We start from the raw sequence: 26793 nt of genomic DNA, 5'->3' as shown, positions 1-26793 counted from the left end.
GGGAGCGCTCTTGGCCGTTGCAGCCTTCAACCACTTGAATACAATTACTTTTCTCTTTGAGAAGCAAACATCTAGAAATTTCCCTGCTTTGCTTTCCCACCTGGGCCGCCACCTAGTGGCGACCTCTCCGCATTGCAGTATCCCTCGGTCTTGGGCATCAAATTGGATTTCCCAGCCCAGGGAGACAAGCACCGCCTTGCCACTCACCACCGGTGGAGAAATGAGGCCAAGGTGAAGACACGGGGGTGTTGCCACGTGATAGAATGATTTATTAGAACAAATTCCATGAGAAATCATATAAAATAACCATTTCCTGAAAGACACCCACAGACCACCTGAGGACAAACACAGAGGAGCCTCCACGAAGCCAAATAAGTTACCAATCCCAGGTCAAGGGCTGGAGGGGGGGACACAAGTTTATGAATAAAAAAATTGTACAGTGAACGTGGGGGGAGGGGGTGCCGATGGAGAAGGGTGCGTAGACAAAGGAGCATGGCGGCTGTGACCAGTTTTCAGGGATGGGCTGTGGGCAGCTATTTGGGGCATGCAGGGGTTGGGGGACTCAGACTAGCACCTCCTCCGAGTGACACAGCAGGCTCGCGGCGTGGGGGCCGGGCGGGGACCCCACTGCCACTCACACACGTAAACGTCAGGTGTGGCACAGGGCTGTGCACTGGCCGGCACATCAGCTGAATGTAAACAGGGAGCCGCATCACCCCACGGCCTCCGCCCAGTGGGACCCTCCCACAATCGACACTTGCACAGATGCCAGGCAGGTGCACAGTGCCCACACCACTCTGGTGGAGGTGGGACCCCCGCCCCACCTGCCACAGCCACCAGGCTCTTTGGCTTAGAGGCTCCAGAAACACAGGTCCCCCAGGAGGGGCCACCTCTGCTCGCCTGGCCCGTCCGCTGACAGAATCCTGAGAAAACGAAACTGCTCCTGGCGCCTGTCCCTACCCCACCCCAAGGGATCAAGGGCCTACGGGGCCCAAGCTGCGTGCAGATGCCCCTTTAATGCCCACAGTGTCCAGGACAAGGGCGATGCATTGTCTCGGGAGCTTCTGGAAGCCTGGCTCTCGCCACTTTGGTCTAGCGCTCACCGGCACCCAGCCCAGAACCACTGGAAGCCCAGTGCAGAGGCCCAGCACCCGTCACTGGGTCAGGTCCTGAGTGTGCAGATGTGCCTGGGCTGGCTGCGAGTGGGGGTGTGAGTGCTGCGTGTGCACGTGTGTGGCCAGCCTGGCCCACGTTCGGCTGGCCTCCCCTGCAGCCGCTCATGCTCAGTGGGTTTGGCAGTTGTGTTGGCACCAAAGGCTTGAAGCAGTAGGGTTCCTGCCCCAAGCGTCTCCACGGCCACAGCCCTGCCCCAGCTACTGGACTCTGGGGCAGCTGGGGGCCACCAGGCTGCCCAGCAGAGCTGGCCGCAGCACCCTGCCTAGCCCACACCCTCAAGTCCTGGGGTGTCACAAGCCCCTCACAGCTCCATGTTTGGCACTGAATGACCCCGCAGCCCAGCCTGTTTGCTTGGCCCCGCACAGCACAAAGGGTCAGGACAGGTGAGCACATGCCGCCCTCCCCCAGATCACAAGGCAGGGAGGGGCCCTTCCAGGCCGGGGAAGCTGCTAAAGTGGAACAAACTGCTCTTTCCATGAAAGCTAAAGACAAAAGTAAGTGGTAGAGAGGAGGCGGGGATGGGCCCGCAATGCTGGCCCTTGGCAGTGGCCGCAGCAGCAACTGGGCCAGGAGGCCGGCGGGGCTGGACAACCGGCTGGGAGCTGAGAGGGGGCCTGGGCTGGAGGCACCCGCCCATGGGGTTATGGCACGTGTGGGGGTCTCTGGTGAACCGTCCACAGGCAGGAAAGCTGCGGCGGTGGGTGGGGTGAGCAGGAGGCACCAGACGTTCGCTCGCACACAGGGAGGCTGCCCCGGCCCCACCACCTAGATCAGGAACCTCTCTGAGTCTGGGAGGAAGTCGGGGAGGAAGGAGGGGTCTGGGAGGCTGGGGGACCCACAGTTGGCCCTCTGTGGGAAGCTCCTCAGTGACAGGGCCGAGGGGGGCGAAGATGGGCTCTGGGCAGCTGGCCGCACCTTCCCGAGCTGGGCCGAGCCCGCAGAGCCCCTGTTTCCGGTGAGCAGGTCCAGGTTCCCGCTGGGGTCCACAATAGCATTGATGACTGGGGTCAGGGAAGGGGAGGAAGGGTTAGGCCTGCCGAGGGTCCAGCCATGCCTCCCACGGCCGCCCTGGGGCCTCCCTGAAACTATGGGCATGAGGCAAGTCTCCCACCAAGGGCCCTCGGGCCCGCCCTCTGCCTGCCTGGACTGGAAGCACCAGTGAGGACCCCCAGGTCTGGGCCATACCCACCTTCCAGCTGCTTCTGCACACGTCTCAGTTCTTTCAAGATGGAGCTGATTTCCTGGAATTGGGGCAGGAACGGTAGATGGAACAAATAGAGCCAGACCCCCAGTGGGTCACCTCGCCCCTGGGGCTCTAGAGGCAGGAGTCGGGGTCCCAGGCTTGGGCCAGCTCCCCCACTCCCTCTCGGTAGCCAGAGGGGCTGGGGACCTAAGTCAGGAGGGGCCTGCCTGTCCCAGGGGGGTCCGGCCCGCCACCCTCACCTTGTTGGATGTCTTCAGGAGGGGCACCTCGTTCTCAGCGTTGATCCTGGCTTCCAGGTCCTCCCATGCACGCCCCGTGTTCTGAAAGAGGATCCTGCCATGCAAAGCGGGGGGCAGGCAGAGGGCGGTGAGGGTGCGCCTGCAGCACAGCCCCCTCCCAGGCCGCTCCACCCACCATGGCGGTGCTCACACCACCCCAGGGGAAACTGAGGCCTGGAGCAGCACCTGGGCTGCTGGCACCAGAGTCCATCTCTGCCCGGCACGGGCCACCCTGGCGGCTCTGGCTCCCCCAGGCCCAGGGTGTGGTTGCCGGGAGCCGCGACAGGCACACGTGCCCGTTGGAGCCTGCGTGCTATGAGGGCACCAGCCCCACAGGGCCCCAGCTCCACGCATGTGTTTGTATCTGAGGGCAGTTTGGCTGGGCACCCACTAAGCAGCCGGAGCCTGGCAGCCCTTCCCCTCCCGCCGGGCACGTGGGGGCCGCTCACTTCATCTTCTCGGCGAGGTGCTCTGTGTTCTCGCGGATCGCGTGGGACAGCTGGGACACGGGGTTGAGCATCAGGTTATCGAAGATCACCTGTGAGGACCAGGCATCAGCACGGTGCCCAGGTGCCCCCCAGAAAGCCTGCCCCTCAGCCACCCGCCACCCGGCCACCCCAGTCAGCTGAGGGGGCGGGTGAGGCGCCTACCTCCTCGCGGTTCCGAGCCCGCGTTTTGTTGGCCAGGGGCTCCTCGCGGCAGTCATTCATGTTCTGGTCCAAGTCCTGAGAGCTCAGGGAGCCGGGTGGCACCTTCTGGAAGTTGAGGCTGGCCTCAGGGATACGCTGCACCAGCTGTGGGGGGGGTGTAACTGAGCTGGGGGGAGTCGCCAGGAGGTGGAGCACCTGCCCTAGTATGATGGGCGGACCGAGCAGACCCCAAGCCCGTGTGCTCAGGGTCCCTGGATGTCAGCACCCCTGTTGGAGGCAGGTCCCAGACCCCGTGCTCCCAGGGAGGCTGTCAGGGGAGCTGAGCACAGGATGTGCCACAGGACCTTGGTGAGGCGGCCCGGCTCACTGCCCTCTGCTGAGGGGTGCCAGCTGCCACCCCAGGGCCTGGGGGTCCGGACCGGGCTCACCTCCTCGTGGGCCGAGATGGTGGAGGCAGGGATGCTGGGCATGTTGCCGAGGGAGGAGCTTCGGGCGGGCCCTGGTGAGCCCAGCGAGTCACCATCACCGGCCACGTCGTGGATCTCCTGGGCAAGGATGGCCACGTCCTTCACCAGCGTCTGGCTCAACCTGCAGCAGCCAGGAAAGAGGGCAGATCCTGTGGGGACCTCCCAGCCAGGCCCCGGAGCGAGGAGGTCATGGAGCCAGGTGGGACTCGATGTCTCCCCTCCCCAGGCAGACAGACAAGGCCTCCCAGGAGGCAGCCACTGAGTGAGGGGCAGGGGCGGGGGTCAGCAGCCTCCAGCTTGGCCTAACCGGCCACTGCAGTGCTTCCGACCAGGAGGCCCAGATTGCTGATGCCCCGGGGCAAGGGGCGTGGAGCTGGGGCCAGGGACTAGGCAGGAAGGGTGGGCAGACACCCACAGGCTCTGCGCCATCTCTCCTCCTCGTCTGGCCACCAGGGCTAAACATCAGTGCTGCCCTAGAACATGCAGGGCTACACAAGCCCTGCTCTGCAGGCAGGGAACCTGAGGCAGGGGAGGGTGGGTGGGGTCACAGGTGAGGGTCAGAAACAGGCAGAGAGTAATGCAGGTCAACCCAGAGAGGCCAGGGGCGTCCAAGTGGAAGGCGGCTCCCAGGCCACTGGAAAAGAACCGGCCAGCAGGGGACCGGGAGCAGCATCGAGTACCCCACTGCCCATAAAGCCCCGGCTGGAGCCCACAGCCTCCGTCATGGGCCCTCAAAGCCCCTCAGGCCCACAACCACATGTTCTACACCCGAGCCTCAGCCCAGGCTTGGGACAGAAGGTCCCTCATCGCTGTCCACTGCTGCTCCCCTTGCTCACGAGGGGACAAGCTCTACTCTACAGTCGCCCAAGGGACTTGGCCAGGTCGCTGTCCTCAGCCATCCCACCTAAGCCCAGGAGCTTCCCGGCTGGCCCAGGGACCTGTTCATTCCCGAAGGCACCTCCAGCCCCTGCCCTGGCATGGCCACCGGAGCTCTGCTCCCCAGCACAGCTGTCCTCAGCCCCCTCAAGACAGGGGGCCCCACCCTTCCTACATGGAGAACATAGGATGTCCCTCCAAGTGCTGATGACAGAAACCGACTGCTGCCTCAGTGCCTGTCCCCACCTGCCTAGCCCTTCGCTCCATCCGCTTCCTGTACCCAGCACACTGGCGTGTGTTCAACCTCTGGGAGCAGAGCCCGTGGGGGGCCACGGGGCCCTGCGGACGCCTCCTTTCTTCCAGAACCACACGCCCTGCCTTCTTGGCTGGCCCCTTAGCCCTCCTCACCACCACTCCACACAGGCGGCTTCGCCCCACCTCCCTCCGGCTGTCCTGGGCACTGGCCCGGGCCTCCTCTCCTCAGGCTCGTATGTCCTCTGCACAACCCTGCGTTGCCCAAGGCCTCGGTCACCACGCTTGTGCTGGTGAGGCCCACGTCTCCATCCCTCACACCGGCCACTCTCCTGGAGCCACCTGCCTCTGGTCACCTCCTTTCGGGCACCTCAGAGGCTCCAGAGTGGCATCCTCACGCCAAACTGTCGCCGTCCACCAGCCCTGTCCTGCCCGGCCACCGCAGCCCTGGCCGCTGCTCAGCAAAAGGCCGCCCCTCATGCCCTGCCCTCCTCTCTGCACCATCTCCCAGCACCTGGCCCTTCCGCTGAGTGAGTGCAAGATCAAGTCCACGTCGTAAAACTCTTGGTGGAGGCTTCCTCGTACCAGATGCCCCATCCTCCCAGGCATATCTGCACCCCTCCACATCCATCCATCATCCAGCTGTCCACAGCCCCCATCCTTCCTTCCATCCACGCACCAACCTGACCCTCCGTCATCCATCATGCATCCATCAGACAAGCATTCTTGGAGCCCATTCTGGAACCCGTAGCCCCGTCCCTGCCGCCCTCAGGGCACTCTCGGCCCCCAAGGAGGCCCCAGCAGATGACGGCTCCCGCTGTGAACTGATGGGGCTCACCTGGCGATCTCCGCGATCTCGGCTGTCTGCACCACGAAGCCGTAGGGGTCAGGCTCCTCTTCGTCGTCGTCTGTGTCGCGCAGGCCGGGGGTCCGTGGCCGGGCCCGGGCAGAGCTGCCAGGCCGTGGCGTCTGCGTGGCTGTTGAGGCACGGGAGCGTGTGTGTTTGGGGGAGCTGTGGTGGGAGCCGTACTCTTCCTCGGAGGTGGACGTGCAATCTGAGCCCTGCTGCCGGCGATGCGTGTCTCGGGTGAGTGAATTGGTTCCAGAGGCAAGAACAGAACACAGCCTCGCTCAGTACCCACTGCAGCCCAGGGTCCCTATGGGCAAGGGCCCAGCAGCTGCAAAGCCCAGGGAGTGCAAGGCCACCACCAGCCCAGAGGCACATGCAGGGACGGGCAGCCTGGCATTTCCACAGGCCCAGAGCCACGTCCATTAGATGGGAACCAGAGCCTTGGTGGCAGGGGCAGTGGTGCGCGCCCAACCCAAATGACCAAACCTTCCAACGGGACCTACAGGGTGACTGAGCAAGGCCCTCACAACATGCTGGGTCTTCTCACCCTGAATCCTGGCCCAGCCCTTCTGAGCCCCCTAGGTCCCTGCGGTAGCTGCAAACATGCACAGTGGGGGGTGGGGAGTGTCCCACCAAGCAACTGTGGTCCTCAGCCATCCGCCCTCTGCCCTTCCTCCAGGGAAGCCATCAGCCCATCAGCACTCCCTGCCCAGAGACCCCAGCTGTCAGCATGGAGCGGGGGTGGGAGGGGGGGTGAAGGGGGGGGCAGCAGCAAGAAGCTGGGCCAACAGCACCTACACCTCAAACCAATTCACTCCGAGAATGGCTCAGCTCCCAGCAGAGTGAGTCCGGCTCAGTGGACATGGATGTCCACCTTCCCTGGGCAGGAAGCCGGCTCCAGCGGCCACAGCTCCTCGCTGCACACATGGGCAGCAGGCTCCATGGGGCCTCTGCTCGTGGGGTGGGGAGATGGACACAGCCGTCCCCTGGCTACAGGATCGGGGCTCAAGAAGTGCCCAACGGAACTGCACGACCACAGCAGCCCAAGCAGAGTACCCACCCCCAGGCCCTACCCCATATGGACGCCAGTACCCCACGTGGACAGCTCGGCCTGCACACATGCCACACGCCATCGCGATCCCAGCCAGAAGTGCAGACCTCCAGGGACAGGGGCAGCCCCACCAGAGAGACAACAAGGGCCCCCCCATCCTAGATGTTGTCGGGGTCTTCTGCTCTCACACCAGGGCAGCCTGGGGGCTGCGGGAGGCCGCTACCTGTGCACGCCCACCCATGGGAACAGAGGTTCCTCTTGGCCTGGGACAGGGGCCCTGAGACCAGGCGCTGGGCTTCCACATAGGAGCGCAGACCCACTGCCCGGGCCAACTGGGCCCCAGCCACCCGCCCACTGCTGGCACTCACTGGGTGAGGAGTATCGCGCACTGCCTGGACGCGCCCTGCTGAAGGGCTGGCGGGGAACCGTGGTGGCACTGGCGGTCTTCCTGGCGGCGGCCCGAGCCTCAGCCACAGTGGGCTTGCGGCCTGCGCAGTACACCTCGACGCTGCGGCCAGAGAAGCTGGCACGGGCGGGGGCCGCGTCTGAGTCACTGGGCCCCGTGAAGGAGCCCGCCCGCTTCCGGGGCATGGCCAGGATGTCCAGGCGTGACAACTTCTTGGCCTGCTCGGCGGCTGGCCGCACCACCGGCTCAGGGTTGGCCAGAGACCCCCGTTCACCATCCACCACTTCCGTGTCCGAGGCGTCCCCCAGTCGGGCCCGCCTCAGCCGGGAGGCCCGCGTGGGCCGTGGGGTGGACAAGCTGTTGGAGCGGGTCAGCGCCTGCTGTACCTTCTGAGCGCTGGCCGAGACTCGGTTCTGCTCTTCCCGGACAGATGGGGACGGCGGTGGGGCAGTGGGTTTTCGGCGAGACGCCAGCCGTCCTGCCCCAGTGGCTGTGGAGGTGTCATTGTCGGAAGTGACTGTGCCAGGTGGGTGGGCAACCCCAGAGCCTCGCTCGTCGGGCCAGTCCAGGCTCCCCTGGGACCCCTGGCCACGCCGTGTAGCCAAGCGCCGTGCCAGCTCTCCACGGCCAGTGTCCGCCGGGCTCACTGGGAGGGGCTGTTTCTGTGACAGCCGTTCCTGGGCACAGCTGAGGGCAGCTCCCCCCAGGTCCTGCGCAGACGGTGGGGAGGGCGGCTTCTCCTTCTGCAGCCCCATGAGCCGGGGGCTCGTAGGGCTGGGCCCATTCTTGCCACTGAACAGACTGATGGTGCTGGCCGTGTCCACGTCAGAGCCCCCAGACAGGGAGTCCTCTGGCGGCCCGGGGGTGCCGCCCACCTCTCCCTCTGTGTCTTCCACAGACTTGGAGAGCAGTCGGGCACCCAAGGCTGCCAGAACTGTCTCTGTCTCCTTCAAGATCAGCTGGGTGTCCTGAGAATGGAGGTCCATGCGCGAGGCCCGGACTGCAGCCAGGTCCTGCAGGAGGGGGTGACTGGAGATTTGCGGGAGCTGGCCAGGTGCAGGGGGACCACTGGTCGGCTCCTTGATGAAGCTCTCCTGCCGGATGAAGGCCAGGGCCTCCTTGGCCTGGGCAGGGGTGGGGCCCTCAGGCTCTGGGGACCGCCCTGTCTGCAGCTGGATGACCACCCTCCCACTGGTGCTGACGTACACACCATCCCTCGCCGGAGCGCTGGGCTGGGCCACCTGCCCTGGGCCATCCACATCCCCGGCAACCACAGGCGTTTTCTGGGGAAAGGCAGCCTCCCGGTTCTGGTCCCCGATGAAGAAAGAGGTGGGGGCAGGGTCCCCGGTGGCTCTTGGTGAACGCTGGCCCCTCGTCCACACCAGTCTCTCCTGGGGGCTCCTGCGTCTCTCCTCCTGCAGGCCCCCATCTGACCCGCTGGCATCGCTGAGGCTGTCGGGTTCCAAGTCCTCCTGGCCCAAGAGGTGGCTGGCTGGCTCACTGCCTGGCTCTGGTGGCCCAGGCCCGCTCCTCCGGGTGGCCTCAGGGCCGGCAGGGCTGTCCGCCCTGTCGCTGGGTAGCTGTGGGAGTAGGCGTCTATGGCGCACAGGCAGAGCCCCCTCAAGCTCCCCAGCTGTGCGCCCCGGGCCATCCTCTGTGAAGACAAGGGCAGCCTGGTTAGAGAGGGCAGTGGGGGATACTGACCCTGCTCCAGGAATGGCTGGCACGAGCTCGCACCTGTGTCCCCGGTCAGTGGCCTGAGGCCACGCTGGCCAAGCCCCCTGTCCCCACTGTACCACTGAAGCCACTTACCTGCCAGGCCCGGGTCTGAGTAGCTGTCAGCCAGGCTGGCCCAGCGGGACACCCACTTTTGACCCCCAGGGGAGCCCGGCACTGGGGGGCCCTGCAGAGAAAAGGCAGAAGTGTGTCTGTGGAAGGAGCCTCACAGGGAGGTACTGAGGCCAGGAGGGGACGTCCAAGGCAACCACCCCAACACCTGGCCCCACGCATGCCATCTCTATACCCATGCCTGAGCCCGGCTCAGTGGCCGAGGTCAGCAGCTGCAGCTCGGCCCAGCCCTGCCCCTGGGCAGCACACACCCAGGCACCCAGCTTGACTCGGGGCCTCAGCGCCTGCCCGATGGGCACACTCCTCATGCAACATCTGGCCTGGCCTCATCTGGGGGCTGGAGTCCAGCCCCAGGCAGGCCCAGAGCCCCCGAGTGAGTCTAGGACCTGATGACCCTGTCCTATCCCAAGGGCAGTGTCTGCTACCTGGAGCTCCCCCTGAGGGGCCACGCCCACCGGCCGGGAGGTGAACTCCTGCAGCAGGGCCATCCGCTGGGTCATCCCGTCACCAGACTCGTCTCTGTCCCCTCTGATGACTGGGCGAAAAATGGCCGAGGACACCCTGGAGAGTTCAGGGGACTCGAGTACGCCAAACACCTGCCGGGAGGGAGAGCCGGGCCGAGGGTCAGAGTGCCCAGCAGCCGCCCTCTGCCCAGACAGAGACCCCACCCTGAACACCTGGAGGGCAGGGCACCTGACCGGCCAGACTAGGCAGCGGCCAGGACACGCAGCCTCACTGTGCAGCTCGTGTTGGGTGGGAAAGTAGCCCCAGCCCAGGAGGAGGCAGGGCCCGAGCGGGCGGCCCGCAGCAGCCCCACCTGGTCGATCATCCTGCGAGCCTCCTCCACCTCCTGGTCCTGAGTCTCTGTCTCGATGGTGTAGGTCCCTGCGTCACTGAGGCTGTCATCCTCCTCCTGTTTGCGTGCCTTGGTCAGCTGCGGGTCAGCGGGGGCTAGCGGTGGGGTTGAGGGGGCCACGGGACTGGCCCCATGGGGCATCAGGGGGCTGGGCGGCTCTGGGGCTGCCTTGTCAGGGCTGGCCCGGGCGGCTGGGGAGCCCTCCCGCAGGCACTGGACCATGAAGTCCTGGGTCAGACGGGAGCGACGCCCCACGCTGCCGAAGGGGCGGGCACAGGCCCGGGCAGGGGCCGAGGGGGCGCCCAGCCGCTCCTCTGTCTTCTCGCGCTTGAGCGAGCTGGCCCGCTGTGGCCCCGAGCTGCCCGGCCCCCGAGCAGGGCCCGGGGCTGGGGCTGGGGCACCTGGGCGGTCCCTGTCGGCCAGCCCTGGGCCTCGGCGCTTATCGGCCTTGGGGTCCCCAGGGGGGGTATGGGTGAAGGACTGGGAACGCTTCTTGCGGGGTGTGTCCTCGTCGAAGAATTCGATGACAAAGGCCTGCTGGTTGTGCAGCAGCTCCTGGGGGTCCCGCTTGATCTGCCTCTGCAGCAGGACCTGGTCTCCACTGTCCGCAGGGACCCCGGCGGCCGTGGCTGCCTCGGCCATGGGACCCTCCGAGTCGCTCTGTGTGCCGTCCTCGTGCTTGTGGCCTGAGGGCAGGGGCCGCCAACTCATCAGGCCGAGGGAAAGGAAACAGCGATGCCTGAGGGGGGACAGGACGCCCCACGCCCCACGGAACCCAGCACGCGCGACCGAGATGAACACCAGGAACGCTGCTCTCCCTGCCGGGGCAGGCGGGTCGGGGGCAATTAATTGAAAAACCTGAAACTGATCACGCTGAGCAGGCCCCCCACCCCTGGGGCGAGCAGACTCAGACAGACATGGGGCTGCGTGGCGCCCGGTGGCTCCACGGCGGCACTCACCCTTCAGGGTACGGGTGTGGGTGGGCAGGTCACTCTTGGTGCTGTAACGGTCATCGCCGGGGCCGGCCCGGGGCAGCAGGCTGGGATCATTGTGCACCAGCCAGTCGGCCACTTTGGTCTCCGCGGAGACCGCCTCCACGGGCGTGGCCTTGCCGGGCGGCCGGCGCCGGCGCAGGGAGAACTTGGTGACGTGGTCCCGGATCTTCACCTGGCCCGGGCTGCACTCGTCAAACTCGATAGTGAAGGACGCGTGGCTCTGCACCACCGGCGCCACCCCGCCCCCGCCTGGCTCCCCATCCTGGGAGGGCACCTCGCACGTGGGCACCTCAGGGGGCCGCGGTGGCTGTGGGGCCTCCTTGGTGGGGATCTCGAAGTAGCTGGGCTCCCGCCGGAACGAGTAGCCCTGAGGCTCGATGGGGTCCCGGAAGCCAGCCGTTGACCCAGTGAGGTCCCCATCCTGCTGTGCCAGCTCCTTGGGCCGCTCTGGCGGTGGGGACACAGGACGTCAGGAGGGACTGAGGGCAGCACTCTCACCCACCCACCTCTGCCGGGGCTGGCAGCTGTCTTCCCCAAAGCGGGCAGCACCAGACCACCCCCCCGAGTTCTGAGGGCCTCACAGACCAGCCTCGGGACCTACCTGGGTACGGCCCCTCCTGATACCGGTCCCCAGGCGGGATGCCGCCATCGTCCTCACCCCACCAGGAGGGCTGCCCATACAGGGGTGTGCGGTAGGCTGCTGCCTCTGCACAGGGAGAGGTTGACCCTGGGTTGCATGACCCCAACAGACAGGAGGGGAGACCTGGAGCTGGGGAAGACTGGAGTCTGCTGGGGGCCCTGGCATCATCTCTCAGCTCGGACCTGCAGCCACCCAGGACCCTGGCCAGTCGCCAACTGCTCTGAGCCCTATTTCTGCATCAATGGCAGTGACTCTGTGGCCACTGGCCTTCCCCCATCCCCATCTGGGCCTCCCCGCGGGGTGGCTATTCCAGGGGCAGCTCCTCCCTAGGGCGGCACTGTCCTCAGCACCCCATCCTGAGCTGGGCAATGCCTTTAGCCGACAGAGGCGTAAGAGGCTGGCAACGAGCCCACACCCAGGACCAGCCTCTCTCCAAGGGTCCGCAAATGTTCAGGCCACAAATGCGTGACCCTGGAGGCTGTGTCACCACAGTCTGACTAGACTACACAAGGTGCTGGGTGCGGGCACACAGCAGGTGTGTCTGCAGAGGGCTAACAGTGCAGGTGCACATGGGGAGGTGTGTCTGTAGAGCGGCGAGGGTGAAGGTGTGCATAGCTCGGTGTGTCTGCTGGGTGCAGGGGTGTAGGCATATGGGTGGGCGTATCTGCAGAGGTACAAGCATGCGGGCACATGGGTGGGTGTGTCTGCAGAGTGTGGAGGCACGTGTCCATGTGTGCACAGGTAACTGAGCTCACACGTGAGCAGCGTGTGCTACGGCTGTGGGGCGCTGTGAGCCCAGGAGCTCTGAGGTAGAGCAAGGGCTTCTGTGGATGCAAAAGGACTGCCCTTGGGCGAGGCAGATCAGGGAGAGCTTGTCGGGAGATGTGACCGCATACCTGCTCCTGGTTTCCGGTCCCCCCGCTCCGGCCTGGGGTTCGAGGACTCACAGTAAGGTGTGTGCTCTGGCAGCCCCTCGCCTCTCTTGGGCACCGGAGCCTTCACGCTCACCTGCAGCTGGCTGGTGTACTTCTCGTGCTGGGGGCAGCAGGCAGGGGTTAGGGGCGGGCAGCCACCTCAGAAGGACACCCCCACCCAGGCCAGGCCCAATCCACACCCAAGCCTCGGGGCATCCTCAGGACCACAAAGCTTTCAGGAAGGAGCTGGGGCTTGTTTGGGGTGGGGGATGGAGAAATGGGCAGCAATAACCAGAGGGAAGATGGCCACCCCGGGCCCCACCAGAGAGAGGGGTGGGACAGGACTTGGGGCATAAGGCCAGCCACTCAGGGGCTGTCGGGGGAGCAGATGGTGCGTGCATATGTGCACGTGCACGCATGTGTGTGCATGCCAGGCCCCATGTGGTTCAGCTCTGCAGTCGTCAGAGCCAGGCTTACACTGGCTTTGTGACTCTGGACGGGCCACCCATGCTCCCTGTGCTGCCAGAGGTCCATTTGGCAAATGGGCTGAGGCCAGTCTCCCCTGCTCCCCAACACAGGGCTCCTGGGGAAAGCGCTGGACAGGGTCCCCCACCTGCTATAGCCCCCCACCCAGAACCCTCAAGCCTGCCTGCAGCCTCAGCCACCCCTTCCTGCCTGCTCCTGGCCCCCTCCACTCATGCTGTCCTGATCAGGGTCATCCAGTTCCCAAGAAGCGGATGGGCCCTCTGGGCTCTGGCCACACCCGCCACGTGGCTGCAAAGGCCTGGAGGGGAATGGCTACCTCCCCACCTGCCAGACTGGGTGATCTGGTGGGGCAGGTCAGGACAGGCCGTCTGGCTTGGCAAGGCCAGGGCAGCCCAGAGGCCTGAGAGTGATGGGCAGTGGTGCATGGGGGGCTGTGGGACCCAGGGGACCCCAAGAGCCGGCACTGACCCTGAGTGCCTCCTCAGGGACGCGGTGCTGCACGCGCTCCAGCACATACATGTTGGAATGTAGCACGAGTTAAGAAGAACAGGGAGCAGGAGAAGGAGTGGACAGCAGCCTCAGGCCCGGGAGATAAAAGGACCACTCCCAGGCCAGGCAGATGGATGGGGAACTCGTGGGACACTGTGCTGCCCCACAATGTGGACACCAGAAAGCACACACACCCTCGTTTACCAGGCGTGTGTCCACAGTTCAGGGACAGCCACTGGGGGTGGGCTGGAGGGCAGAGACTGCTCCAGGTCACAGCACGTACATGCCCAAGGGCCAAGGGCACACCCTCCACCCCCCACTCAGCCCAGAGGTTATGGCACATGTCCAGCTCCTGGCTCCCATCCCAGACCATTCATCAGCCCCCGGCTTCTCAAGGTTCCAGGGTGGGGAGGGTCTCAGCCAGTGGCTGGGTCCACATCCACAAGCGTCTGTGCCAGCGCGAGTTCGGACCAAGGTGGGCAGAGGACAGGATGTGCTCTTGTGGCGCATGTGGGCCCCAGGCTCCCCAGGGCGGAGGCACGGCCCCCAGTCACCGTGTTTTGAGCACAGAACGCCACACCTGTGCAGCTCCCAGGGCACACAGGGCCTTTGGGCCCCAGGGAGAGCTCACTTGTCCCCCAGGCCCTGTGTGAGCTCAGGCCTGCGGTGGCCGTAGGGTCAATGGCCGGAGCCTTGGCCTGGGGGATGGGTGGCAGGGCATGGAGTGTGGGCTGAAGCCCGAGCCCAGGTTCACCCTCTAACCTCTGTTAGCTGTGACCACTGAGGCCCCACCTGCCCCCGGGATAACAGAGCGTCTGTGGCTCTGGGGACAGAGGGAGAGGCCAGGAGGGTGGACAGTGCCAGGAAAGGATATCGTAGCCGAAGCGAATGACATCGTTGAGCTTCAGCGTGACGTACTTCTGGTCGGGGATACGCGTCTCATTCACGAACGTCTGTGGAGGAAACGGTGGCAGGTGGCAGGAGGCGGTGGGTGGGGCCCTGACCAGAGCCACCTTCCGTCCTGCTCGGGCCGGCACTGCCCCTCCCACATGTGTGCCCGGCCTCGTGTCCCTCCCGAAAGGACAGCAGGACAGATGCTGCGGAAGGACTGGCCAAGGGGCTCGAGGTGCCAGGCCTTGCCCAGTGCCCAGGGACCCTGACGTTGCCCCTCAAGCAGAAAGCCTTGGGCAGCTTTGTGAAACAGACCCTTCCTTTCATCCACATAGGGACAGGTGCCGGCCCCAGCCCCCCACCAGACCTCAAAATGCCCTCGGGAGCGGTGAGGCCAGGCAGGCTGTGCCAGGCTGTCGGACATTGCCCCCATGCAGGCCTGCGGGGCGTCAAAGCACCAGGGTCTGGAAGCCCTGGTCCTTCCTGCAGAGGCTTCTCATCAGCCGCCAGTGGACAGCACACTAGTCCGTTGAGGGACCCAGTATGCTGAGGGCTTCCGGGGCAAGCCAGGGTGACAGAGGGATGATAGATGTGGCTTTAGCGTGGCAACTGTGCCCAGAGTCTTGCAGAAGAAACAAGGACCATGCAGGACTCATCACAGGCCGGCAGGCCAGTGGGGACCAATGTCCCAGGCAAGCGTCCCAGGCCAGGGTCTACTGTGGCTAGAGACAAGGAGCAGTGCACCTGGGAGAGCCGCAGCCAGGCCAAGCTCGGTTTGGGACACATTTATGCAAAGTGGGGATCCTTGGGCACTGAGGAGGGAGCAGAGGACAGCAGCTCCAGCCTGGGGACAGCTGCGAGGCTCTGCAGACCCGCCTTGCCTGCCAGCCTGGGTCCTTGTCTGAGTCTAGTGTCACACGGGCAGGCAGGAGTGGGCCCCAGCTCTGTGGACATTGCAGGCCTTTGAGGAATCTGCCCCTAGGAGTCGAGGAGCAGGGACCAGCGAGCAGCCTCAGGGACCCTCTCAAAGCCCACATGGCCTGGGGGCCTGGGGCCAGTGCCCATGTGGGCACAGGAGAGGCCGGCTTGCCTTGCAGCCCATCCGAAGAGGGTTGCTGCATCTGACAGGAGCATGGAGGGAGCGCAGGGCTCTGGGAACTGACCCCAGCAGAGACCCCAGCTGGGAGTACCCAGGAGGGAGCGGGTGGGTGGAGCACGTGTTGGCAGGGCCAGCCTGAGCCTGCTGTGGGACCCCCAGCTGAGGAGGGACAGGGAAGGGCTCTCCTTGGCTCCAGCTAAAGGGGTCAGAGGCTGGTGGCTTTGTTTTCTTATTGAGACAGTCTCCCAGGGCAGGCTCCGTCCGCCAAACACAGAAAGAAGCAAGACACCCGGACACACACCTCCAGGACAGACACAGACTGACCAGGGCTGACCTGGGCCCTGGACAGGGCCACCGCCTGCCTGTCTGATTTCTACCCCAAACACAGGTTCCTCTCGCCTGAGCCCCTCCCTATTTCTGCAGTCAGGGCCTTCCTCCTGGTCACCTCTCTGTCCCCATCACCCCAACCCACAAAAGGTCACATACCCTCAGGACAGGGGACCTCGGCGCAGCCCCATCTGTCTGGGCAGCCCCACTTCCCAGCCTGCCTCCCCGCCCACCTGAAGGGCCTGTCCCCCAACGCCACCACCCCTTGGAGGCCCTGACCAGGGGAGCCCCCCTGAGGAGCCGAGGACGGACACTTACCCCATTCAAACTGCCCAGGTCCTTCACCCAGTGCTCGTCCCTGTCCTGGTCGTAGTTGATGACGGCATGCTGCTTGTCCACACTGCGGGACTGGGGGACAAAGACAGCTTTCAGGTGTCCTTCCTGGGGAGGCAGGGCCCAGGCGACAGGAGCCCCCATCATCCCCCACCCCACCACAATACCAACCGCAGCCCACCGCCTCAGAGCTCATCAAATCCACCCTCACACCTCAAGTGTGTGCCCTGGAAAGCCCCCCCAGGCCTGACCCGGACACCAGGACACGCTGCAGGGGTTTGTCAAGATGCCCGGTGGGTTTCCCCACCCCACTGCTGTGACCCCTCCTTTTGTGACCAGCCCTCCACAGCCAATAGACCGGAGCTCCTCCTCCCCCACCAGCTTGTGGCTGCTCCTGGGTCAGCCGTGGGAGGGACTGGGAACCCTCTGGTCATCTGGGACATGATGTTCAGTCCCAAGGCCAGGTGGGGGCGGCCAGGCGGGGACGGCCAGGCAGGGACGGCCAAGTGAGGAAGGGCAGGTGCAGGTGGCCAGACGGGGTGGCCAGGTGGGGATGGTCAGGCAGGGCGGGCGGAGCAGGGGGAGGATGGAAGGGGCAGGGGCTCAGGGAGAGGTCCCCCCAACTCCTCGCCTGCCCAGCCAGCCCCACTGGGGCTCACACGACCCCTCCAAACGACAGGCGCGTGCACAGATGCATGAGTGATATGTCTCGGACCCTGTAGTGAAAGCGTACGTACACAGGACTCACACATCCTGAGCACACCCTGCCACCCCGCTGCAACGCACACGTGCACACACACAGGTGCTCCCACCCCGAGCCTTCTAACTGTCCCCTGGCCACGACTCCACCCGGGACCTCGTCCCCGAGGACAGTCACCCAACTCCCTCACACGGTCAAGCTGGAGGGCCGCAGCCGAGCCCCCAGCCGCACCCCTCCACTGCCAGGGCCTGGGGACAGAGGCAGGGACAGGGTGCTGAGGTTACATTCTACTTGCTTAGGCCCTGCCAGTGTGGCCGCCTCACCCAGCCGCGAGGCCGGCGGTCTCAGCACAGAGCTGCTGACCCACATTATGGAGCCCCTGGATGTCTGGGTGGCAACTGTGTTCCACAACCTGCGAGGCCACAGGCCTAGGGCCCAAACCCGGGAAAGGCCAGCAGAACCGGTGAACCCAGGACACTGGCCAGCACTGGCCCTGATGACAGGAGATGACCCTGTGCGCCTCTCAGGCAGTGTCTCCACAGGACCCCCAGGCCCGCCTCCAGAGCACACAGCAGGAACGACGGGCTGTCACTCGCTCCCCACTGCCTGGGACATTTACCCCCACGGGACAGTGGCCCAGGACCTGAGTCCCCGAGTCATACCACCAGGCTTCTCAGCTGTCATCGGTGAGTGCCCAGACTCCCTCCCCCGGGCAGCTGGCCGCCACCATGGAGCCCACTTTGTCTCTAATACTCTCCACTTGCCTAGTCCCCTCTCAAGGATGGGAAGTCCCCAGAGACCCGGGCACACGGCGGGACACAGGGAGGGTGGACACGGGCTCTGGCCCAGCCCTGACGCCACCAAAGTCACTCAGCTTCGCCGGGGCACCAGAGCAGGACCAGAGAGGAGGCTGAGCGCCCTCCTCCGTGCTCAGCCTCGTCTGGGTCCAGAGGCCCCAAGGTGGCCGGCTTGACCCACAGTGAACATGCTGCAGGGAGGGACCGGGGGTGGCATAAGGAGGGGACAAGTGGGGGAACAGACTCTCGGTCCTCAAGAAGGGATCACAGGTGCAGGGGTGAGTCAGAAGTCTGCGGGGCCAGCCAGGGCCTCCCTGACAGAGGCCCCCCCTGAACCACTTACCCAGCACTGCCCATGGGAGCCCGCAGAGGCTCAGGTCAGCAGTGCCATCTGCTCCAGGTGTCCTCCCCAGGAAGCCCCCCAGACTGATCATGGTGGGAGTCCTGGTGACAACTCACCTGCCTCCTAAAGCAACAGGTCTCTGGCAAGGTGAGTGTGACCTTGAGACCTACTGCCCAATGGCCCCAGGCCTTCCCTCTGCCTGTCTGAAGTTGGCACCATGGCCAGACAGCTCCTGGCCACCCTGGACGCCAGGCACCCCCTCTTGTATCAGACTCCCACCTGTCCCCACGCAGGCCCACCAGGTGCTTACCTCCCCCAGGGGCTGGCCCTGGTGACCCTCCACTGCAGCCCTGCCCACTGGCCCCAGCCTGGGCCTCCCCGTCCTGGCACGTCTGGGGACACTGGCACTCCATTCTCTGGGCCTCAGTGCCCTGGCTGCCGGGTGTTCGAGGAGCTTTCACAGGACCCGGCCACAGGGTGGGGTTGACAAACAACTCCCTGGGGTGTCTGGCTGCTCAGGCTCGCCCCACATCAAGCCAGGTGACTGCCCCTCTCGGCACCTCCAGGATCAGGCACCACGGTTCCTTACAGCCCCGCCTGGCAGCTGGGAGGACCGGGCTCAGTGATGGGGCTGGGGGCCCACCTCCTCCTGCACAGGCCAGCTGCCCGCCTCAGCCCTGCCCTGCACACAAGTGTCACTGAGCCACAGGGACACGCTGTCTCGGGAAAGCGAACCCCAAGGCCTGGGGGCCAGGCTCTGCACTGTGGCAATGCATCAGACCTCTGGGGGCCTGCGGCCCGAGAAGGGGCAGGCCTCGCGCTGCTGGCTATTCCACACCAGGACACAGTGGGTGAGGGCCAGCCCCAGCCTCTGCCTGGCCCACGGCAAACAGAGGTGGGCAGCAGTAAGGGCAGTGTCCCTCGCACCTGGGTGCCACCTTTGCTGATGAGTGACCCCGAGGGGCTTCTGGGCTGACCTTTCAAGCCTGAACAGCTCTCCTCCCTCCCCAGGCCTCAGACAGCTCCTAAACACACCGCCTCTAGGCAGCTCAAGCCAAACCCAGTTCTTCCCTCACCATCCACCTGTCCCTCCAACCTTCCCCAGGGTACCACCCGCCAAGCTCCCAGCTGCTCCAGCCACCCCCACCACAGGGCACCGATGCCCAGCACCCCTCAGTGCGTCCACCAACCTACATCCCTGCGTCCACCTCCCTCCTGCCTGCCCAACCCCCATCCTGCCCTGCCTGTCACTCTTCTGCTCAAACTTCCTGGAAGGAAAGGCCAGCCTTGCCCCATGAGCCACAGGCCCCAGAGACCTCTCCAAACCTTCCTCTCCCCACCCCACCCCGGCCAGCTGCCTGCTTCCAAGGGCTCTGGAGGTGCCATACCTGGGTCCTCTGCCCAGGACCACCACCCTGCCTGTGCCCACCTTCCCTCTCCTAGCAAGATGCCCCACCTTCTGGCTCCCTGGACACAGCATGGCCCACCCTCCCGTTTGTACCCAAAGCCTGGGCTGCCCTGTCCACCTCTGGCCAGCAGCTTGTCACAAGGCACAGCTCTGGCCAGATCCCCTCCCTAGACCAAGGGTAGGACTCCTGGGGAACAGGCAGGGAGGAGCTCCACCCCCAGAAACCTCCCTCCCTGCCCGACTCCCCCAGCCAGAAGCAGACCCCAGCAAGCCCAGGCACTCAGAGGCTGGAGGCCCGCCCATGAGGGATGGAGGCAGCCCCTGGGCCTGGGCCTCAGACTCGAGACCGAAAAGGACACAAACCAGGCCCCACAATGCAAGACGAGGGACGGCTGTGACAGACGAGGGACGGCTGTGACAGATTTGTAGCCTTCCTCTCCAAACACATGGAGTTTGGGAAAAGGGTCTAATTGTTGATCGTCACTCTATAACGGAACAAAGATGCGCTTCCACACGACATGCGTGCTACCCTCAGTGGGGACCGCCCTGCCGGCACACCCTCCTGCCAGCTCTCCCAGCATCACCCAGTGGACCCGCGGGGCCTGTGACATGTGCAGGGGCTCCCGGGCCATCTACCGGCCGTGGTTTCCGGGTCAGCACGCCAGCCAACAAATCCCAGCTGTCACACACGCCCACAGCACAAACCGGGCAGGAGCAGGGAACCCCTTGCCATAAACACACACAGGTGTGCACTCACATGCACATGGGTGCACACATGTGTACACATACGTACGTGCGTGTGTGCACATCCATGCATGTGCAGGCACGCCCTGCACCAGAGCTCCGGGCCACCGGGGCAGGAGCACAGCCAGCAGTCCAGCTCTGGCAGCAGGCGGACCCGAGCCTGTGTCCCCACTCACATTTGCGTCATTTACCACGTCCTCACTGGCTCCAGCTCTGCGCACTGGAGCCAGGACACTGTGGCAAGCCGGCGGTGGTGCCGCTCCGAAGCGTGGGGTGGCACACGGCCAGGCTGGCGGCTCTGCCTCCAGAACAGGGTGGTCCCCCCACCTCCTCCGGTCCCGAAGCCCAAGCCACGGCCCCTCCTACCCAGATCAGGGCACAAGCCTCCAGGACAGCCCCCAACTCCCAGCCTCACCTCCCCCTCACCACACTGCCTCCTCCCTCTTCCCTGCACAGAGGGCCCCCCCCCAGGCCAGTGGGCAGCCCTGTCTCATCCCCAGTGCCACCTCCTTAGGCTGGGTGAGGGGCAGGCTGGGGCCCACCAGATGTCTGGCGGGTGGGGTGACCTCAGGTGGGGGTGGGAGCGGCACATGGGGACATCCGAGGTGTGGGTAAAGAAGAGGGAAGTCGGGGTTTGCCCCAGGATGGCAAACGAGGTACACCCGTGACAGACGAGGGACGGCTGTGACAGATTTGTAGCCTTCCACTCCAAATACATGGAGTTTTGGAAAAGGGTCTAATTGTTTGGATGGCTGTTGGGGACGTTCACACTGGTGGGGACCCCAGTGGAGGGGACAGAGGATGATGGGCCTCTGAGAAGCCCAGGGAACTGACGATTGCAGGAGGGTGGAGGCTGGGACAGGCTGAAGCCATGATGGGAACCATGTGAGCAGAGCAGGTGTGGCCAGCACGTCCAGGGGGAGGCAGGTGGTGGGGAGAGTGCAGGGAGGTGGATGAGTTCCCACACACCCCACTCACACGACCCCCCGAACCTCAGCTTCCCTACGTGATGGAGGGCTGAGACCACGTTGCTCCTGTCCTCCACCACCAACTAGCCAGAAACCAGGAATCAGACCCCACACACACTCTGTGTACCCTGACACCCCACAACTAGCAGCCTCTCCCAATACCTGGGAAAGAAGCAAGCAGAGTGAGCGCCTGCTGCAGGGGAGGGAGCCGGGTGGGGGGCGGGAGGAGCTCCCCAAGGCCCCACAGGCTCCCATCACGCGCTGCCTCCTCCAGAGGCCCTCCTGGCCACCCTGGTCAACCAGCAGGGCCATCAACAGGCCATACAGGTGCAGCATGGAACACACAGCACCACGTTGGGTCAGGGCCTTCTGATCTGCCACCAATCAGGGTCATGTCCCACACCACCACTGGGGAGCCACCGGCCACATCCAGGCCTCAGGGGCCACTCCACAGGGCTGCGGGAGGCAACCTATGCTCACTGCCTGCTATGAATGCTCTTCACCCTCTTAAGTGGTTTACAAAAATCAAACAAAGACTATTCATGACGCCTGCACTTGACATGAAAGTGCTATTCCAACGTCTGTAAATAAAGCGTGTGGTGTGGCCACACCCACGGGAGCTTCCGCAAGCTGCCCCCAGAGCCAGGAGCTGCAATGGAGGTGTGCAGTCCACACACCCAGCCTTTCAACATTCAGCCCCACCCCCAGCAGAACCACGGACTCAGTCTCCCTGACTTCAAAGGCATGGAGAAAAGGGAGAAGGGGAGACTGTTCCAGAGAAGAGTCTGGACTCTGGACCCAGCCAAGTTCTCACGTTGTGTCGGCTGGGTCCAGAGTCCAGAAAACCAGAGGACGTTGGGGGAGAAGCCAAGGGTCTGGATGTGGATGGCGTCTGCTCCTGGGAGGGGGACCAGCCCACGTGAACATGCATGTGGCTGGGGCCCCTGGCACCCAGGAGCCAGGGTCTGAGCGAGTCTACCCGAGCAGGCCCCTTGGGCAGACCGAGTAGTGCAGCCCCCCTAGAACACTGGTTTCCTTCTAAGAGCCCTGCAGAGGGGGTACGGAGCTTGGGGGGCTTGGGGACGGGGGCCGTGTGCCATGCCACAGAAGGGTCAAGGTTGCAGGGGGCCCACTCAATCACACTATGACAGGCAGAGAAAAGGACAGCCAAGTTAGGGAAGACCCTACAGGATCTGCCCACTGCCCCTCGTTCCCAGGCAGCCAGTCGTGTGAGCCCCACAGAAGCCAAACTCGCACTCTGAAACCCTGGCCAGAGAGGACAATCCTGACTGCCGAATGCAGGCCCCTCATGCCTGAGAAAGGGCCCCTCAGGACGCCTCAAAGGGACAGCAGCCACCACGAACAGGCCTGACGGCTGCAGCTGACTCCCCACCCAACTCACAGCCCAGGTGGGGCCCCCAGAAACAAGGAAGTGGACAGATCCACTTTCCAGCACCTTCCAAAGGGGGGCCCCACCCCTTGAGAACCTGACAGAAGCCTGAGCACCCTTCTGTCAGACCCACACTCAGGCCCACTCGAGGCCCCAGAGCCCACCGGTGGGTTCAGGCCCCGGGTGGCTGCATGGAGGCCCCCTCACCGGGAGTCCTGGCGGTGCCCGCACTCACCTGTAGCATGAGCTCACACTCGTCACGCCCCACGAAGATGAGCTCTCGTGGTAGCCGGTGGCGGGTGCCACTGCTGCTCACCAGGAACCAGGAGGTGACACTCATCTTGGTGATGGTGGAGCCCGTCTGGCCCTGGGGGGGAAGGAGTCATCAGAGCAGGCCCCCTGTCCGGGCCAGGCTGAGGGCCCTGGACTCACCAAGGCCCAAGCTCCTTCACGGCGCCACTGCCTCAGCCACTTGTGGAAACGCCGGGCTCCAGCCACACCAGGCCACCTGCCCCACCCAAGTGTGTCTTTCCCCATGGACCCCACCCCAGCTAAGGTCGTCTGGTCCTCCAGGGTGCACTAGTTCTCCCTTCTAGGTGCCAGCGGTTGAGTCTGTGGCCATCAGCTGCACTGCACGCATGTGGACCCACCCATGTCTCCCCACGAAAGGACCAGGAGAAGCTGCCCTCAGTCGGGGTCCCCACAATGCCAGGTCCATGGCACCAAATGCAGGACAAACTCTGAACCAGAGGCTCTGCTTCCCCCTACCGGACACTCCAGGACGGGCCCCAGGCACAGGAGTCAGGGGGAGACAGCTGGAGACAAGCCCCCTGAGCCACCAGTACTCCTACCACTGAGAGGAGACCACCGGTCCCTCAGTGGTCACTGTGGCCACCCTGCAGGGGCCCCTAGGCCAGGACAGTACCGGCAGTCAGGCCCTCAGGCAGCCCCTCCGATGCCCAGGAAGGCAGTGATGCTTTGGTACCCGAGGTCCTGGGGCACCCGCAAAGGAGGGTCTGAGGGCTGATGTGGTCAGGGTAGCAGGGGAGCACATGGTGGCTTGAGAGGCACCAGAGGGGCAACCTGGGTGATAACAAGGGCCGATGTCACCCCTGGACTAGGCCCTGAGGCAGTCGGAGGCCCACGACCCTGCTACTCCAGGACAGCGCCAACCCAGGGCAGCCAGCGTGCACCCTCTCTCCCAGGGCCCTGCTGGCTCAGAGCACGCGGAGCTGTCACCACCCAGCACAGGTGCACATGGCCTCCACATGCGCCCAGGGTCCACTCTCACTGCTCTCACACACACTCGTGGTAAAACTCAACCTGAGGCCACCACAGGCCAGGCGGTATCCTAGCCTCTGGCAGACAGTTGTAACCAAGACACACAGCAGCCCTGGATCACGGGGCTCCCCTCCAAACAAGAATGAGACGGTTCTGAGAAGGTTCCAGAGACACAGAGAACAACAAAGTGGGGGAAGGATGGGCAGTGTCAGGAGGGCTGTTCATGGAGTGGTCAGGGAAGGCTCCCAGGGAAGGTGCCATCTGAGTGTGCAGTGAACATCTGGGGGTGCATTCCAGAACTGAGGGGACAGCCAGGGCAAAGCCACTGGGTCCTAGGGCCCTGGGAGTCCTGGAGGGAGAAGGAAGTCCCTGGAGCACTCAGGCTGTGCTGCACCATTGGGGGAGGGGGTCGGAGCAAAATGAAAAGGCCAGACCCTCTCCAAAATGATGAGTTTCAAAACAGCGAGAGCAGAGCATTAAACAGAGGGCAGGGACCTGTTCACGTGTGTGAAGCACAGCCTGCGAGGTGGCCTGAAGTCCTGAGTCCATGACCTGACTCAGTGCGCAGAACAGGTGGCAGGCTAAGCAGGACACTAGTAAAGAAGAGAGCCAATCACCAGGGAGAGATGATGGTGCTGGCACCCTGGTGGGAGCAGAGGAGCTGGGGGGCCGGGTCCTGGGGCCTCCGAAGGCCTGGAAGCCCTGGCCTCAGCTCCCTTCCAGGCGCGCAGCCGGCCAAGCCAACACCAGACCCCAGCCATCTGTGAAGGCCAACGTGACCATGTACCCCTAGCATACCCTCATGTCACCTCAGGCAGGCAGGTGAGAAGACGGAAAAACCGCCCCAGAGGGCAGCTCTAGCTGGTCAGAGCCCCCTCACCCTGGGCCCCCTGCCCTTCCTGGGAGTCCATTGGGGGAGACACTAGAGACCAAGGGACGAGAGGCCTCCGCGGCCTAGACAACCTCGGAAACTCTTCAGCGGACAGTGGGGGAGATGACAGAGCTCTCTTGGAGAGCCCCCACCCCCCCTCCCGATTGCCAGCCCCCAGTCCCAGCCCAGACTCCTCCCATGCCCCACACTCTGTCATCACCTGCTACCAGCTCCCTTGGGCAGCGGGCACAGAGACCCTACCCAGAGGCCACTTGCTGCCTGGCAGCCAGGCCTCCCTGCCACCGACAGCCCAGCCTGAAACGCCCAGGCCTGGGAGCCTCAGGCTCCCCCAAAGCCTGAGGCCGGTTCCGGGCTGGGCAGCCATCGTTGCTAGGAAGGAGAATAATAAACACCCCAAACTTGTCCCCCCGGCCGCCCCAGCCAGAAGAGCCCCCCGCCAGGAGCGCTGGAATCGCCGATGCGTAGGGCCCGGGAGCCGCGGGACCGGGCAGGGCAGGGCAGGGGCAGCGGCCCGCGGCTGGGAGGAGCAGACGGGACGGAGGCCGGGCCCGGGCCGGGAGAGCAGGCGGGGGCAGCGGAGAGACGGCGGCGGCGAAGGGAAAGGAGGAGACAGGGCGGCGGAGGGGGGGCGGGGAGGGACCGCGGGCGGCCGGCGACCAGGCCGGGAGGCGGCGGGCGGCGGCGCCGGGCCGCGGGGGGGGGAGCGCCGGCCGGGGCGGCCACGGCCGAGCGGTGCGGGCCTGCGCCCCCTCTCCCGGCGGCGTGGGCGCGCTGGCGGCGGCCCCCCCCCGGCGCGGCGCAGCCCTGGGCCGCCTCGGCAGCGCGGGACCACCGGCCAGGTGCGCCGGCGCCCCCGCCCCGCCCCCGCGCCTTCGCGCCGCCCGCCGGAGACCCTTCTCCCCCGCCCCTGCCCCCTCCCCGCGCCGCCCCGCCGCAGCGCAGGTGCGGGGAGGGGGCCCCGGCCGCCGCAGGCGCGGGCGGCGCGTCTTACCTGCGGCTCGGCCCTCCCGCCCGGCCGGCGAGCGCTGGGCCGGGCCGCCGCCTAGGACCTGCCCGGCGCGGCCCGCACGCGCGCGGAGCCCCGGCCGAGCCCGGGGCAGAGAGGCGACCGCGGCCTCGCGCGGCGGGTCCCTGACGTCTGCGGGCTCCCGCCCCGCCCCGCCCCGCCCCCGCCCGGCCCGGGCCCGCCCCCCGCTCCTCCCCCGCCCCGCCCCGCCTCCGGAAATTCAGGTTAGGGCGGGTCCGGGCCCCAGGTGAGCGCGGTGCCCGGCTCCCCGGCGCACCCTTCACGCCGCGCGGCCCAGCCCGTCTCCCCAACCTGCCCTGCCTCTCACAGACCCCTCCCCAACCGTGCCCCTCCCTCTGGGCTGGGCCCCGACCCCGCGAGCCGGGTCCGACGCGGTGCCCCAGCTGGCCCACGTCCGGGCCCCGGGCCCGCGGGTTAACGCTTAACCGCGCCCCGGGAGCCCGAGGCTCGAGCCGCGCCCCCAGCACCTAACCTTTGGCTCCGCCCGCCCACACGAGGGGAAGAAGGTGTGGTGACCCCAGAGTCCTGCCCCGCCCGGACCCTTACTCCTGCGTCCCGCACCCCCCCCCCGCGCTCCCTCCCCAGGAGTCTCAGGCTGGGCTTGGGCGCGGGGGTCGTGGGCATCGACCGTCCTACCTGTGCGCGGATGTGGGCCAGACCCTGCCGAGGAGCGGGGTGGGAGTGGGGGCCGGGGGTGCTCAGCGTTCCTGGGGTGAGTCCTCGGAGCTCTGGCCCTATGCTGGGCGCTATGATAGAGGTGTCGGGGTCGCGGGAGCTTGGAGGAAGATTAACGCTAGTGGCGGGTGCGGCGTGGGAGACGCCGCGGCGGAGCGATTGCCCTGCAGGTGGGGAAAGGCCTGAGCTCAGACGTGAAGGTGAGCAGCGAAAGTAATGCGAAGTCCCGGGAAGTGGGTTGAGGAGGGCGCTGTGCCAGGAAATCTGGGCGGCTGGAGCCGCGGAGTGCCTGCCCTGCCCCGTACCCGGGCCTGCTGCCGCCCCGGCCGCCCTCCGCAATCCGCCGGCATAGTCAGCGGCTCACCGCAGAGCCCTGGTGCCTGGTCCTGACCCGGTTGGGAGCACCTGGAGGGTGGAAACCCACCTGCAGTGGGAAGCCTAGGAGCTTGCATGAAGTGGGCCGGCCTCCTGTGCAGGCTC

The 26793-nt window shown here is 65.5% G+C and overlaps 1 protein-coding gene across 3 annotated transcripts; it reads right to left on the bottom strand.

Moving 5' to 3' along the window:
* Positions 1 to 246: 246 nt before the first annotated feature.
* On the bottom strand, positions 247 to 25743 carry CEP170B (centrosomal protein 170B). Of its 3 annotated transcripts, none has more exons than XM_081048322.1 (19): positions 25603 to 25743; positions 22674 to 22805; positions 16074 to 16163; positions 14313 to 14391; positions 13418 to 13476; positions 12446 to 12584; positions 11511 to 11615; positions 10874 to 11356; positions 9876 to 10600; positions 9484 to 9654; positions 9023 to 9113; positions 7173 to 8864; positions 5742 to 5985; positions 3737 to 3896; positions 3309 to 3452; positions 3108 to 3196; positions 2620 to 2713; positions 2366 to 2417; positions 247 to 2177 (listed from the first exon to the last, which is right to left on the bottom strand). In XM_081048322.1, exons 2-19 carry the CDS (start codon positions 22776 to 22778, stop codon positions 1942 to 1944), a joined length of 4758 nt encoding a protein of 1585 aa, XP_080904448.1. In that variant the 5' UTR covers positions 22779 to 22805; positions 25603 to 25743; the 3' UTR covers positions 247 to 1941. The 3 variants fall into 3 exon arrangements, with proteins under 3 accessions (XP_080904448.1, XP_080904449.1, XP_080904450.1); XM_081048323.1 differs by having other exon boundaries at positions 3309 to 3413; XM_081048324.1 differs by having other exon boundaries at positions 5742 to 5880.
* Positions 25744 to 26793: the final 1050 nt, after the last annotated feature.

The sequence above is a fragment of the Rhinolophus hipposideros genome, assembly GCF_964194185.1.
Source record: "Rhinolophus hipposideros genome assembly, chromosome: 5".
In the NCBI taxonomy this organism is placed as follows: domain Eukaryota; kingdom Metazoa; phylum Chordata; class Mammalia; order Chiroptera; family Rhinolophidae; genus Rhinolophus; species Rhinolophus hipposideros.
Note: the sequence above shows the minus strand (reverse complement) of the source record. Positions and strands in the feature narration are given on the sequence as shown.